The 15853-nt window shown below is 38.4% G+C and overlaps 1 protein-coding gene across 3 annotated transcripts in view; it reads left to right on the forward strand.

The window, feature by feature from the left end:
• The first annotated feature begins 618 nt into the window (after positions 1-618).
• Positions 619-15853, forward strand: part of SLC9A8 (solute carrier family 9 member A8) — a 26638-nt gene continuing 11403 nt past the window's right edge. For all 3 annotated transcript variants that reach the window (XM_042834368.1, XM_042834367.1, XM_042834366.1), the window contains exons 1-10: positions 619-724; positions 916-1094; positions 4111-4191; positions 4448-4506; positions 6351-6434; positions 7340-7441; positions 8755-8789; positions 9750-9893; positions 11776-11914; positions 13433-13538. In XM_042834368.1, the coding sequence (XP_042690302.1) occupies positions 624-724; positions 916-1094; positions 4111-4191; positions 4448-4506; positions 6351-6434; positions 7340-7441; positions 8755-8789; positions 9750-9893; positions 11776-11914; positions 13433-13538 (1030 nt within the window). In that variant the 5' untranslated portion in view covers positions 619-623. The remainder of the gene's footprint in view (positions 725-915; positions 1095-4110; positions 4192-4447; positions 4507-6350; positions 6435-7339; positions 7442-8754; positions 8790-9749; positions 9894-11775; positions 11915-13432; positions 13539-15853) is intronic.

The following is a 15853-nucleotide window of genomic DNA, read 5'->3' on the forward strand; positions in this document are numbered from 1 at the left end:
ATGATCCTTGAGGTCCCTTCCAACCCGGGCTGTTCTGTGATTTTGCAATATGATTCAGCTCTTGCTGAGCAGCGTACACTGAGGCAAGGACTTCCCAGCTTCTCATGCTGCTGTGCTGTGGGGGGCTGGTGGGGCACATGGAGCTGGGGCCACATAGCTAGGATAGGTCATTCCAACTTTCCAAAATGATGTCCCACATATTATGGGGTCCCTCTGAACAAAAACAGGATGTGGGAACTGCCCCCGCTCACGGACTAGCTGGGCACTGGTCAGCAGATGGCGAGCAATTGCGATGCCAGGGCCCACGGCTGAAGGACAAGGAGCCCAGCAAGATGGCGACTGAGGGCCGAGGCGCCACACGGTCGTGGCAGCACAGAGCCGAGTTCAACTCCAGCCCCGCGAGACACGGGGACACCGAGGCACTCCACACGCAACTGACCTCATCGTACAGCTCAGGGCTGCAACATCACAGCGTCGCTACGCAACGGACAGCCGACGTCAATGTAGCCCCACCCTCACTATCACGTGATACTCCCCCCCCCCCAGATGGGCAGCTGCCCCATACGCACGCGCACACTTTATCTCCACCCATCACTTCTTTTCCTACCATAGAGTTCGGAGGGATGCTGGCTAGTCAGTGTATCGGCGAGAACCCCGGAAGCGGCTGCGTTTGGGGCGGCTCCTCGCGCGGGTGGCATAAGGCGGCGGGCGGCAAGATGGCGGAGTGAGTGACGCGGCGGCCGGGCAGGGGGGACGGGTCTCCCGGGCTGGGGCCTGCAGTGGGGTCCTGCGGGGCGCTGAGGGAACGTACTGCCCGCGGAAGGGGCTGGCTCTGAGGGGCACTGGGGCACGTGCGTTCCAGAGCCTCGGTGGTGGCGCTGCGCTGCGTAATCACTTACTGTGTCGTCCTGACAGGTTTGCCAACGCAACCCGTGAGGTCATCAATGCCACCCTCCGCACCACTCTGGCTGCTACCACCAAGCTGGTGATGCCTACACCTGCCAAACCCATTCTTCCCGTTCAGACTGGAGTCCAGGCACAGCAAGAGGAGCAATCCAGTGGCATGACCATTTTTTTTAGTCTTCTTGTATTAGGTGAATGATGAGTGATTTTTTAATCACTCTTAAGCATGCTTACAAAGGAGGATATAGGCTGACTTTAAAAATCATGCTGTTCTGTTCCTACTCTGCTTTTCTGTCAGTGAAATGGAGCATTGCTGAAGCAGAGGGATTTAGAAAAGTTGGGTGTATATATACCTTTGACTAACTGACCTACCCAAACCCATAGGAAACAGGACCATTGTAGACCTTTTCATGTTGATCTCAAAGTGCAAACAAGATGTTTAATTGGCTTCATGTTCCTAATCAAGTACGTGGTGTGTGTTCGTCTATGGGAGTGATGCTGTCAGAATGCTTCATGACACTTGGATCTGTTTTTGAGGAGAGATTTCAACTTTGATTATTTCTAGATTGTGCTCAGATACTTTGTTACATAAAGTAATATCATACTGTGGGATTTACATGCGCATGTGCTAAAGGTCAGCATCTATTTCTTCTGTCTCCTAGGATTCTAACATTTTTACAAGTGTGTGGTTACCTGCAGATTGCTGTAATTATGTTAACATTTGTATACATCCTATCTATATATATATGCACACACACGGGCATTCTGAACGTCAGATGCACACCCAACTTTTCTGTAAGCCTAGGCTGTCATCTTTCATTTTCTTAGTAGAATATAGCTGTCCTACAGTCTGCTTAGAGCAGTGTTGTAGTCAAAACTGTAACAATAATGGAACTTTCACAGACAATTAGGGCTCTGTTTTGTTTTGTGCATATATATACTTGGTTTCTCCTAGGTAAAGCTATGCTAAGAGAGCCCTTTTTTTTGACAGACAGGTCATTTAGTCTTTGAAGTGATCACTCTTTCCTGTAGCAAGTGGAAAATAAAAAACAGCTGTGGAGTTGATAGCAATGCAAAAACTTCTTCAAATCATTTTTCAGAATAAAAGGATACTTACTTTTTTTTCCTCCTACAAATTACTGTTATTTACTGCAGCAAAAATGGAAAGCATCTACCTATTTCTAAAGTGTGTGTTTGTCTTCAGAGAGGGTTAATGTTTTCCCCATGGTCAATGGCATATGAATTTGAATAAAAACAAAAGAAATACCAAAGCAAAATGAGGCAGATCCAAAAGCTTGCAAGGTTAAAATAAATTTTCTGAATACGTGCACCTTGTAGGTTTTAAAAGGGTCATTCATGATAAAATTTTATTCCTAGGACTTAAGAACAGAGCTGTGATTATTTATTTATTTATTTATTTATTTCTTCTGTGTTCCAGCCTGTTTATGCCCATGTGATAGCTTAATGAATCCTGAAAGCATCATCCTCGGGATACATTAATTACCCGAACAAAATAGAAAACTGTGTGAAAGCTTATTGTTCATAGTTTTTTCCCATTCATAATCTCTCATCTAAGACTGTAGGAAGGATGAAAATGAATGTGTTTACAATACTGTTACCTCTGGTGTCATGAACTATCAGAAAGCTTTTAAAATTTTCTGAAGTGAAGTAGACTCAGAAGCAGATCTATTCGAAGCTGTATAGTGATAGTAATAAATAATAATACAATACCAGTGCAAACAGTAATAGTTTATATCTCAGGCCGCTGCTGAAATATTTGTTAATGAATAGAATGAAATACGCATATTGCAGATGTGCAGACCAGGTGGAATTTCTTTGTCAGACTTTGTTGAACTTGATTAGAACGGGAGAAGAATTGTGGTAGTTTCAACGTGTGGGAGACTATTTCCAATGGATAAAATACATTACCATAGTACAGAACTGAATATTGAATAAGTAGCTGTCTCATCAGATTAAAATATTCAGTTTTTAACTTCAAGCCAATGTTTTTTATCTATTTTATATTCTGGCCCTTTACCTATACTGCTGTAACTTTTAGCAGTGCCCACTGGTAAATATCTCTGCTGTTTTGGATAAGAACTTGAATGATCTCTGTACTGACATAGCCTTACTATTCATGAGCAATAGAGAATATAGAACAAGATTTATTTGTCCAAAACATCAAGAAGCAGCCACAAAACTGTTGAAGAATTGGAACTGGAATCCAGAGGGGATAGAACATATTTGCTTTGGAAGACTTCCCCACTTGGCTGAACAATGCCCTGGATAAATTCCTTGATTTTTAAATTAGCACTGTTTTGATGAGGTTGGACTAGATCTCCTTGAGATATCCCTTCTGGTGTAATTTTTTCTAATATTTTGATTAATCATTTGGATAAAGTCCATCTCCTTAAAGAGAGTCAGATGTGGAAGTGTGTAGCTTTGAAATTTTGATCAGGGTTATTGTAGTGGAAATGCTGAGACACGGCCTGAAGCAGTGATGGAGCACCTGGTGGGAAGGCAGGGCCAGCCCAGAGGAGCTCAGCTGCATGCAATGTACTGAGTGATGGAAGGGCTGGAGCCAGGATCCACCCCTTGCCAGGCCTCATTTGACAGTGGAGGTGAGGGTATCTCTTGCTAGAAATCCTTGCCTGCCTGAGGCCTTCCAAAGGTAAGTAGTGCATTTCCTTATTTCTGTATCTGTGGCTGTTGCATTTGGGCTCGTTCTTATTTGCTGTAGCCAAAGGCTTTGTCACTCTACTATTATCGTGGTACTTTTCGTCTCATTATAGTATTACAGTTATGTGTATGTGTGCATGTATTTTTTTACTCCAAAAATAAAGAGATGTTTAAAAAAGAGGTAGATATTAAAATTGTGTTCTGTATTACTGTTATTTTTTTCACATCTATTTTCAGAGGAAACTTTCTTGTAAGTTTTCAGAAGGTAGTAATACTAGTATTTCATAAAAAGTATTATTAAAATTTTAGGAAATAAAATTATCTTTGTTATTTTCTGTCATTTGTAGATTAATTTAAGTGCTCTGGAGAGAATTAGGAACCTAAGATTTGTTTTTTTCCATCAGTGGATTCCTAATGAATCACTGGAAAAAAATTTATGGATTTTTGAAATTCTATTTAAAAGTCTATTTTATTTTCTGCTATAAGTTCTCAATTTTTTTTGCTTTTTTTTTTTATTCTCTTTCACAGCTATCTGCATCATATTGGTGCATTTACTGATAAAATACCGCCTTCATTTTTTACCAGAAAGCGTAGCTGTTGTTTCCTTAGGTGAGTAACTGTGACGTTTTTGCATTGGCTTTGTGTTAATTCAGGGGCAGTCAGTATTATGTAATTGAATAATGCGCAACTGTGTGTCAGTTATTACTAGAAAAGTGGCCAAGTGAGTGCAGTGAAGAAGACAACTAATTTAAGGAATAAATTGTTGTTTTGTGTTGTTTATACTTTTAAAATCTTGTTGACTGAGTTAATGGGAACATTAATATGTTTTGTGATTATTTAAGAATAGTATCTTGTTCTTTCTTAGGTATCCTTATGGGAGCTTTTATAAAAATCATAGAAGCTCAGAAGCTGGCCAACTGGAAGGTATATTTGAAGCAGTTAATTTTTAATTGCAGAACAGTCCTTAATGTTTAATATAAGACTGTTAGTAATATTAGTTTATTTTGATGTTGCTTCTGAAATTTAGTATTTTATGCTCTACTTGGAGTTTTTAAAATAATAATACAACTGAATGTTTGATGTCTTGATCTTGCTATTTATTTTCTATGCATTATTTTCTTCCTCCAAAATAATGCTTTTAATGGTACCAAATCTATTCCTGTTAGACTGTAAAAAAGGGTACTGCACATCTTGTATTATGGAACTAGTGATAGTAGAAAAAAAATCTGCAGTTCGGTTATATATACTTATTTACTAGATGTAAAGACCCTAAAGATGAAAATAACTACTTTTGGAGAATTTGGCTGGATAAAGCCTGAGGTACCCCAAGTTGATTTGAGTTGGCCCTGCTCGAAGTAGGGGTTGGATTATAGACCTCCAGAGGTCACTTCCAACCTGAACTGATGTGTGATGCTATGAGGTCTTCCCTGCCTCTGTGTGGAGCTACAGAGGCTTCCCCAGGTAGCCAGGATCCTGGCAGAAACCTCTCCACGAGACAGTCTATAGCAAAACGAGTTTTGCCACCTGTGGTTTATCCACATCATCAATGAACATTCATTTAAGCAATCCAACGATTCAGGAAGCACATTGTGATATTTCATTTCTACATGTTTACTCACTACAAACAATGGCTGGTGCAGTAGTTAATGTGTTTTAATTCCTAATTTGTGTCAGCTAGATTTGGCTTAAAATGGAAAAGCAGTTAAACATCCAGAAATGCAGCATTTTAAAATAACTTTGTTTTGGTTAAATAGCATAATTTGAAGGAGGTCATATACATAGGAAGGAAAAAGGAAGCTCAAGGTGTGATCTCCTTCGAGCGCTGTTTCTACAAGCACAGGAATGTTGATCGTAGCAAGTGATTACCTAGTTATTTCTGGTCAGCAGTGATCTGATCTGTAGAAGCAATGGATATGCTGCGGCTAGTTACTTGTTTCATCAGCTAAGGTAACAGGTCACAGGTGACATTACTGTTAGCTTATTTAAATTACTTTCACTGTATTAAAGCTGTATTAACCAACCAGCAATTATCACCTTTTATATGATTTTATTATATTTTTTATTTATTATATTTTATTATGATTTTATAATCATTTTATTATGATTATTTTTAAATTTTAACGGAATTATTGATATGATTTGGTATATTATTTTGATATTATTTGATACACAAGGAACCATAGCAATAGTACCCCTAAACTACAGGCATAAATCACATTTGTCAAGAAAAATCAAGCCTCTGACTACTAGCAGTGGTATATATCTTGAACCTGTTCACGTGTATGTGTACTAGATGATCTGATTTGTTCTTGTCTATTGATTCACTTTCTAACGAAACTGTACTTATAAGTGATTTTATCAATTTAGTAGTCAAGTGGTCACTGTTCCTTGACAGTCCTTAATGTGTTCAGAAGGTGAGGTAAAATGGCAATACTTTTTGAAAGTGCTGAAAAAGCATATCTCCTTTGTCAGTAGTAGTCAGTTTTATGCACAGCTTATTTGAAAAAGTTAAAATAAGCAATACCTGGATTTCTATCACTGGATAAAAGTAATTAAATAAGTAGCCCTGGAATAGTTTACTATTATGCAGTCTTTTATTTTTGTGGTAATAAATGAGAAAGGTTAATGCAACTTTCATTTTCCATCAGTTTTGGTGTTTTTTTTTTTTGTTTTTTTTTTTTTTCCAAATAGTATCATATTTGTGAAGGTTCAATATTATTTTAATAATCACGATATCCTTCAAATTATGCTTCACTTTTGTTTTGCAGGAGGAAGAAATGTTTCGTCCAAATATGTTTTTTCTGCTTTTGCTTCCACCTATTATATTTGAGTCTGGATATTCATTGCACAAGGTAAGCCTTTGCCAGACACTCACATGCTGAGGTCTTGTTTGGAACAAGTGAAATCTAGAATAATTGCACTAAATTCTACCATATTTATTATCAGGAAACTGAGAATGTGAAATTTAAGCTTCTTCAATCCAGAATGCAGAGAATGTTAAATGAATGTTGGCAAGGTGACAGGTATTGGACAGAAGTTGTTCTCCTTGGTTGAAGAGGTTCCTTACCTCACTGGGCTGTGTAAGGGCTGATGTGAAGAAGGAACACTGGGAAGGAATGGAATCAGAAGTGAGGAAGGTGGGGTTGCTGGGGTTATGTAAAGAAGGGGAAAAGTGAGAATGCTTTCGCTCTGCCTGTGAGACTGTGTTTCCACAAACACTTCTCATGGTGCTAGTTCTGGCAAGAACAGCTCTCGCCTGTCCTGTGTGCTGGCTTTCTACTTAAACTGTACTGCAGAAGAGGGAGAAAGCTGTGGGTGATAGTAATGATGTGAATTGCTACTGTCACTGAAGATGTTTCTCATTCAAAATTGGAGACTAATAAGTGGACTAGCTATGGGGTTGTTTAAAAGCCTTTTTTCACATGCCCTTTCTACAAAAGAGGGATTAGTTTTCAACTCTATCAAGTGAGCAGTGTGTGTAAGTGCTTGTGAATATTCAACTGGTCATCTAGGATTTGGTTTGTTGTTCCATTACCACACTGAGGTGGTGTCTGGGATGACAGAGGTTGTCCCTGAGAGAGCAGATAGTGTGTATATATGGCCTGTCCTGGGATAGCTGGAACTGAACTAGTGAAGTTTTCATCTCTGAAACCCAGCTGTTAATCAGAATCTAAGATTCTAATTTACACACAAACAGGAAACATGACTTTTGCCTCAGTTCATTTTCAGTAATTTATTTACTGTTACTGTGTTCCAGGGCAATTTTTTTCAGAACATAGGCTCCATCACACTATTTTCTGTATTTGGCACAGCAATATCAGCTTTCATAGTAGGTGGAGGAATTTATTTCCTGGGCCAGGTAAGAATAACTACCGTGAAGCACTTGCATTAATCCAACCTGCTTATTGAAAGTCCATTTTTCATGAACAGGCAAACACAGTGAAAGTAAATTCTTGGATCATGAAGTCTGTTTCTCTGCTGTCATGCTAACAAAGAGGCAGTGTTATCAAACAGTCAGAATGTCAGGTTGGAAAAGACCTTTTAAGATCGAGTCCAACCATGACCTAACCATATTACCCTAACTCTAACAACCCTTCTCTAAATCATAGAATCCCCAAGGTTGGAAAAGACCCACAAGATCATCCAGTCCAACCACCCACCTTCACCAATAGTTCTCACTAAACCGTGTCCCTCAACACAATGTCCAGAAGTTCCTTGGACACCTCCAGAGTCGGTGACACCTCCCTGGGCAGCCCGTTGCAGTGCGCTATATAATTCCTTATGTTTTTCATGTTAGAAGTAATTAAGACTTGAACTGAGTTTTACTTTCTCTTAATTACTTGATCTTCCCATTAGATGGCTGTACCAGATCCTGCCTTCTTTAATAGCCATCTTCTAATTTCCACTATTAAGCTTATTTTTTTCTTTTGTTGACAGCTTTCTTTAACTTCTCTGCTTTGTTGTTTCCCCTTTCATTAGCTACCGGCATAGGTAATGACGTATTCTCTGAGACTTCATTAGTTATTCCAAGTAGTCCTTGATTTATCTTTATCTCTCACATTTCCATTCCTGTGAATGCCCTAGTTACTTTACTTATTTGTATCTGTTCAGTTTCATCTGGCCTTTCCTGATTTTGAATGACCAGAATTGTAACAGGGTAGTGTTAGGTAACATAATTATAATTTATGATTAGTATTTGTGATGTGATTAGTTTTTTTTTTTTTTAAGAGATTAGTTTAAGATTTGCTTAATACTTTAATTTGTAAAAATAGCAGCGTATGGGAACTGCTGAATCATGGCCTGAACCTCTGATAGATCACCTGAGGTGAGCACTGAGTCAGCCCTGGGAGCACAGCTGAAGGCAAAGCAGCTGTGCTGCTGGAAGGGGTGGAGCCTGGCTGCACTCCTCCTAGACCTATTGAAGAGCTGCTGCCAGTGGGGAAGGATCTCTTCTGGAGATCCCTCCTCTGGAGTTTTGCAGCGAGCCCAGGATGCGGATAAGCATTCTATCTATTCTCTTTGTTATTATAATCTGCTTTGCCAAACTCTTGTTTATTTCAATAATTATAACATCTTTGTATTCATTGCCTATACAAGCAGCAAAACACAGTTGACTGTGATTTTTTTTTTTTTTTTTTTTTTTTTTTTTTTGTATTTTGCCTATTCTTTCAGGCTGATGTAATTTATAAACTCAACATGACAGACAGGTAAGCTCTTGGAGAAATGGTGCAGTATGTGAAGTTAAGCACTCAAAAAGATAATGCTGGAAAATGTACTCTAGGGAAAATGTACAGCAGTTGGCCAGCTCTTCCAGTTTCAGTTTGGATTGCTTATATTCAATATTGTGTATTACACCAACAAATAGATCAGATGCCTCTAAACTATTCTGACACTCTCATTTCCGAATAGTATCCTTATGCTTATTTATTATCCTATTTTCCAAATAGGAAATGTACTGCTTTTTAATCAACCTTTAAAGTGAAAATATGTGAACTTTGATTAGTTGGCATGATTAATAGTATGTGAAAAAGGAACTTCCTTGGCTGAACGAAGTTGGCAAAAAAATCTATGTGGGTTCATACCTCCCTACAGTTAATTAGAGTTCATTTCTGTATTAATTACTTATTTCGTTCCTGTATTCATTGTTAAGCCAAGTAAAAGAGGTTTTGGTTAAAATCTATAATTAAGTCAAATAGCAGGTAGGAAATGAGACAAGTAAAACATGCACAAACAACAGAAACCTTGGTTATTGGTACCAGTTTTTGGGGTTTTTTTGTGCAGCTAAGCAGTCCCATTGCCTCTGCACAGTCTATCTGGTAGTTGTTGTATTTAGATGCTGCCTTTTAATACTCCTATGCTGAGTAACACTATGCATATGTGATATATGGATTATGTAGTGTCTTGTTTTTTCAAACTTAGTTGTAGTAAGGCATTGGCACTTGTTGAGAGCACGGAGATATATATGTCTCAAACTTCCATCTGGACAACAACTTCCCCCTTTGAAAAAGAAAGTCATCTCTTTTTGTCACTTCAAAAAACTGGGAAGAAAGCATGACTTTTTATTATGTGTAAACACTGAGATGTATTTGTTACTAACTGTTACTGTAATCTTATTAGATACATCTTTTTCGTCAGCTTTTCTTTTTTGTTGTTTTATGTTCTCCCAGTTTTGCATTCGGCTCTTTAATATCTGCAGTCGATCCTGTGGCTACTATTGCCATTTTCAATGCCCTCAATGTGGATCCCGTACTTAACATGCTGGTTTTTGGAGAAAGCATTCTCAATGATGCAGTCTCTATTGTCTTGACCAAGTAAGTGCATTTTCAAATGTGTTGCAGGTGTATGGAAACAGCAGCCACTTTTTTTTCTCTTAATTGGGTATTGAAATATATGGGAATTCTTCCATCTGCTTTTGGAACTAAACAATGTGTTTTTGGTATAATGCTGTTTTTTTTTTTTTGTTTTTTTTTTAATTGCTAGAAGAGATCTGTGATACAGACTGCGTAGGCAGAAGAAAACAAATGGCTGTCCTTTTGCAACTCCTTCAGTGCCTCATCAAATTGACCCAGATAACTGTTTTTAACTGCAAGTTTATCAGCTATCTTTCCATCTTCGTATCTTGGCAACAGAAAGCCAACGTGGGTCCTTTCAGGCTTGCACAGAAAATATTTGTCTTGCCAAATTTTCAGCTGTATCTCCTTTATCATTGGCTTCTCAGATTTCAATCTGTAGGCTTACGTTAACATCCATGCAGTAGGAACTTAGTTTTATATGTTTTGGACCTCTCAGAGGGAACTATTTGTCCTTTACCCATGGTGGTTACACTCAGAGTTGTGGTCAACAGCTCAGTGTAGAGACTGGTGATGAGTGGCGTTCCTCAGGGACTGATGCTATTTAACATCTTTGTAGTTCATATGGACAGTGGGATCAAGTGCACCCTCAGCAAGTTTGCAGATGATGGCAAACTGAGCAGTGTGGTTGACATGCTGGAGGGAAAGGATGCCATCCAGAGGGTCCTGGATGGGCTTGAGAGGTGGGCACATGCTAACCTCATGAAGTTCTACAAGGCCAAGTGCAAGGTCACACACCAGGGTTGGGGCAATCCCAAGCACAAATACAGGCTGGGTGGAGAATGGCTTGAGAGCAGCCCTGAAGGGAGGGATTTTGGTGTGTCAGCTGATGAAAGACTCAACACGAGCCAGCAATATGCGATTGCAACCCCAAAAGCCAACCGTATCCTGAGTTGCATGAAGAGAAGCATGACCAGCAGGTCAAGGGAGATGATTCTGTCCTTCAACTCTGCTCTTGTGAGATCCCATCTTGAGTACTGCATCCAGTTGTGGAGCTCCCAACACGAGAAGGACATAGAGCTTTTGAAGAGGGTCCAGAGGAGGGTCACAAAGATGATCACAGGGCTGGAAAGGACAGGCTGAGAGAGTTGGGGATCTTCAGCCTGGAGAAGAGAAGGCTTTGGGGGGACCTTATAGCAGTCTTACGGTGTCTGAAGGGACTGAGGAGAGCTCAGGACAGACTTTTTATAAGGGCAGGAAGTGACAGGAGGAGGGGGAGTGTTTTTTCAATGAACTAATAGCTTTAAATATGGCCATGGTCTCTTTATGGAAGACTAAGAGCAATCAAATAGAACCGCATCTTTTTATTGATGATTTTATGAAAGTCTATGAAATATATTCCTGAAATTCAAAGACTTGTCATATCTTTCCTCTTAAGTGGTTCTTTGTTTTCCTCCCGTGACCTTCTTGATGCTTATTCACACCTAAGTATTAGATGCGAGTTGTCCCTGTTCATTTATTCTTCTCTGAGGATCACATGATCTGTCTTTTTTCATACCCAAAGTTTCTGCCATGGCAAAATGTGCTTTCAGAGTTTGAAAACTGTTTTGTGATACTGGGCATTGTCACGGCTTGTTTACACCAATCTGAAAATTCTTTAGGAGAGCAACTTTGGATTTTCAGAAGTAGCTTTCCCTTTGAGGATTACAGTAAGACTTGATGTAACATCTTTTGACATTCCTTTTGCTAAATGTGTATCACAGTAAAAGCCTTTTAAGAGTGGTAGCAACAAAGAAATAAAGCCTTTTTTACTACTGCCAAAAGCTGTTTGGCTTTTTTTGAGTCAAGGCTTACAATTTACAATTACTTCTTTTGTATTATTTTTTTTTTTTATTATATCCAGCACTGCAGAAGGTTTGACAAGAGAAAATATGTCAGATGTAAGTGGATGGCAAACTTTTCTACAGGCGCTGGGGTACTTTCTTAAGATGTTCTTTGGCTCTGCAGCACTTGGAACACTTACTGGCCTTATTTCTGCATTAATATCCTTTTTTAACACACACATAAATTGATGAACTCCAACATTCAAATAGTATTTCGTCTCCTGTGTTCTCCTGCGTTCCTTAGGGGTTACTTCTTAATAAAGACTGCTTTGTTGGTTGAGGATCTCTCATGCTTATTTTATTCTTACATTATTGAGCATGGGTATGCATTAAGAAGTTGCTTTAGGTTTTTATGAACATAATTAAGATCTGAAATGCTGTAGTTTATATTATATGCAGTGTGTGGAGTGTAATAAAAAACGGTCACAGTTTTGTAAATTCAAAGTGATTTAATTCGGTTTCAGTATTGAAACAAACATGGCTCCTCATTTACATATGTAAAACAGTTAGTTAAAAATAAAAATGTTCCTTTTCTCAATGTGTTTTGAGTCAGACCAGCTCACTTGTCCATATGTATTCAGTTAGCTGAAGATGAATACTGTTCTATTTGGTTTAATGTTGAGTTTTATTTTGCTCTTTCCACTTGCATCAACTGGTTGCTAAATAACCCAGGAGCTTCTCTGCTGAGATTAGGAGGGATGTTTATTTAAGTTGGGCACTCCTGTTGAGAGTTTGCTTTAATGATAACGCTGCATTCACTGTAGGTAATTTTCTGTTCTAGGCTCATGCAACAGCTATTCCTTAACAGTGTGTTGCAAATGACAGGACTTTGTAAATAACAAGAACAGAGTGTCTGATTAAATACAGATGTTTCTTTCAGTTCTCCACCCTGATTCCATGAAGTTTTAAACTACTTCTTATATCACAACAAAAGAGGATGACAGATGCTTAATATTTCTTTCACTGATACATAAATGATACCAAGAGAAAAGAAAAAGCAGCTCATCTGCCTTATTACAGGTTTTGTGCCTCAGAATATTAGATTTCCCACAGATGTGCAAAATTTCAATGTAGCGAAAGAAATCTCCTAATAGTTGCCAGCAAATAAACACAATTGAAGGTTGTTGCTGGTTCACAGGATGTTCCTCCTGTGAACATCCGTATCACAGGTGTGTTAGCCTCTGAATTTTAGCGCAGTCAAAAGGATGTTATGATTTAAAAAAACAAAAACAAAAACAAAAAAACTCCCTACTATTTTACTTTGCTGTTTCATACCTCTACTCTGTTTTTTGGAAAGCTTTTACTACTTAACGGTTCTCTGTGGCACATTTACAGTAGTTTTGAAGAAATTTCAAAGACTGAATGTGTAGAGAAAGATTCCTTCTGGATGTTTGGCATGCTGCGGTCAATACTGTATAGGTAGCATAGTAGCAGGACTTTTCTAAGTCTGTCCATTCTGATAGACTTCTACGAGCTGTAGTTCTATTAAAAAAAAAAAACTCCTTGTAAGAAATGGTTAATCTTTACATGCTTGAGTCATGGGGCCACTTGTTGGCTTTGTTAGCTATTTGGCAGATAAGTACATCAAGCACCCCACTGTTTTATAACGGAATAAATTTAAAAAAATACATAAACAAAAATTTTTGCTTACCTTTTCCTTAACACTTTCGTGTGCACGTGCTAAAGCACGTTGATTTAAGAAAGACGCCCTCTCTAGAGTTTGGGATGATGATTATCTTTGCTTACCTTCCTTATGGACTTGCAGAAGGTATCTCACTCTCAGGTGAGTAGCAAAGCAATTATTTGCAGATTTCTCTGATAAGTTTGAGTATTTGTTATTTGTGTCTAAGAGGGTCTCTATTTTGTTGTTGTTTGTTTTTAATGTTTTCTTATTTAACCTGTGCTCGTACTTTTGACCTTGCCTTACTTCAGGGAAATATTTTTTATGAAATGTTACAGATGCATAGGAAAGATAACTGAAGCTTTCATAAGTATTAGCTATTCAACATAAAACTAGTATTCTCTCCAGTTACCTCTGCCTACCACAGAAGACAGTTCTCAGCTGCGTGCTGTGGAGTTTGGCTGCGTTAGCAAACTTAAGTAATGTCCAACCTACTACCTGGTAGCTGTCTTTCTGCACATCTTTCTGTGCCGTTGGATAAGTCAGTTGAGACCAACCCATGAGTATTGCAGGTATTATCTCTGGACACTTAGCAGAAATTTGCTGAGGGCCAGGAGAGGTTTACAGGGGAATTTTTTTCAGTATTCTGTAGAATCAAGTATAGAGACAGTTCTGCTGCATACCCACCATCTCTGACCTCTGGTGACTTAAGTGTGGTGTTTGTGGGTTTTTTTTTTTTTTTTTTTTTTTTTTTTTTTTTTTAAAAAGGCAGTCAGCTTCTTGTCTCATTTCTCAAAGGAAGGTGGGAAGGGATGCAGTATTCAGTGTAACTTATATGTACCTGCTTGGTTCTTCTTTTTTTTTTTTTAACATACTGGTTTATTTTTAAGTTCATTAAAAGATATTTGCTCTACAACTTGGTGTATACAATGAGAACATAACAAGTTTGTGACGTTTTTTTGTAAATGATCTACAGATATGAAATCAGAGTTCCTAATTTTCTGGAAACGTGTGCATGCTGTTGTAAATATTTTAGAGTAACGTTCATCAGCGTACCTTCACTGATATCAGGGTATTTTTGTTTTGTTGATGTTGGCTTCTTTTTATTATGTATGAAGATGTGGCATGTAATCATGGTATTTACTCAACTGAGATATGTAATGCTAATGCAAACTTTCCATTCTGCCCACTTGCATCTAGAATGGTTTTGTGTGTATAGATCAAGAAATTATCTGAAATATGAGTATTAAAACATTTGTTGCTGTAAACACAGGTTTTTTTCCCTTGTGAAAAGATCATGCTGGAATACATCAGCACATGGCCTTCTCTACTTCTAATTTACGCTGCTTCTGAATTTGAAGAACAATAATGAAGTATTACAGAATTTGTGCTATTGCATTATATAACAAACACATGCACTGGTATACAGTGAAGAAGTAATAGCATTCTTAATCAGATGGTCTCGGGATAATAGAGGTTCTTTGTCATTTTATTTGTGAAGACAAGCTCTCTGATTTGCTCAGGCATCTTCAAGAATGAATTCTCAAGAAATAACAAATTCTGAAGGCCTTAGTTCACCTCTGTTTGAAACAAAGGATTACTCTCACTCTACTGCGGCTGGTCTAATCCTTCCAGTTTTGTTCATTTGGGCCACCCCTGGATGCGTAGCTCTAGCCAAATGGTCTTTTATATTTTCTGTGATTTGGGCTAACTGGGTATACTCCCAGATGTCATCTTGTCCTCTTGAAATCTGCATTGCAGTTGATTCCTTCTGGGTTATGTTGTTCATTTTTTTTTTTTTTTTTTAAATTGGTTTTGTGACAAGGAGTACTGTACTTGTTCTTGAAACATATTGCTATGCTTGCACAATCCTTACTACCATCTCAAACGATATCTTTCTCAGATGTAAGTCTATGCAGCAGACAATGGAGATGTTTAAAACTTCCTTTAAGATAAGTAGCTCCCTCTGAATAGTGAACAATTGGCAGCACCTGTGATGTGTCTTGGGCAGTTAGAGAAATAGCTTGAAATTCAGATTATTTCCATAAGTTAACCAGCACTGTGAAGCAAGGTAGATGGAAAAACTGCAACACAATCAAAGATGCAAGAATACAGTGAAGTCTGAGATGGCTCTTTTAGGCCTGTGGAACCAGTTGCAGTACATCTATCCAAACTATGCATGTCGTTAGGTCAACTCAACTGTATAATGGTAATTTTCCCCATAACTGATGGCTATTATTAATATCTGAAATAACCTGTGGTAGCTACTTTGTGTCCTGTCAGTTGAAAATGATGGACATTCTGCACAGTAGCATTCTTTAAAGGCCTTATGCATCAGGTTGTACCTTATAAAAGGACATTTATGCCCAGAATTCTCAAATCTCTATACCTTTTCTGGTTCTCATACTGATAACAAATTGCAAGTACACCTGCATTTGCTATTCCTCCTTAACCTGCATTTGCTATTCCTCCTTAAC

Source organism: Centrocercus urophasianus, unplaced genomic scaffold (genome assembly GCF_019232065.1).
Source record: "Centrocercus urophasianus isolate 14NV4802_14NV808 unplaced genomic scaffold, USGS_Curo_1.0 seq_46, whole genome shotgun sequence".
NCBI lineage: Eukaryota > Metazoa > Chordata > Aves > Galliformes > Phasianidae > Centrocercus > Centrocercus urophasianus.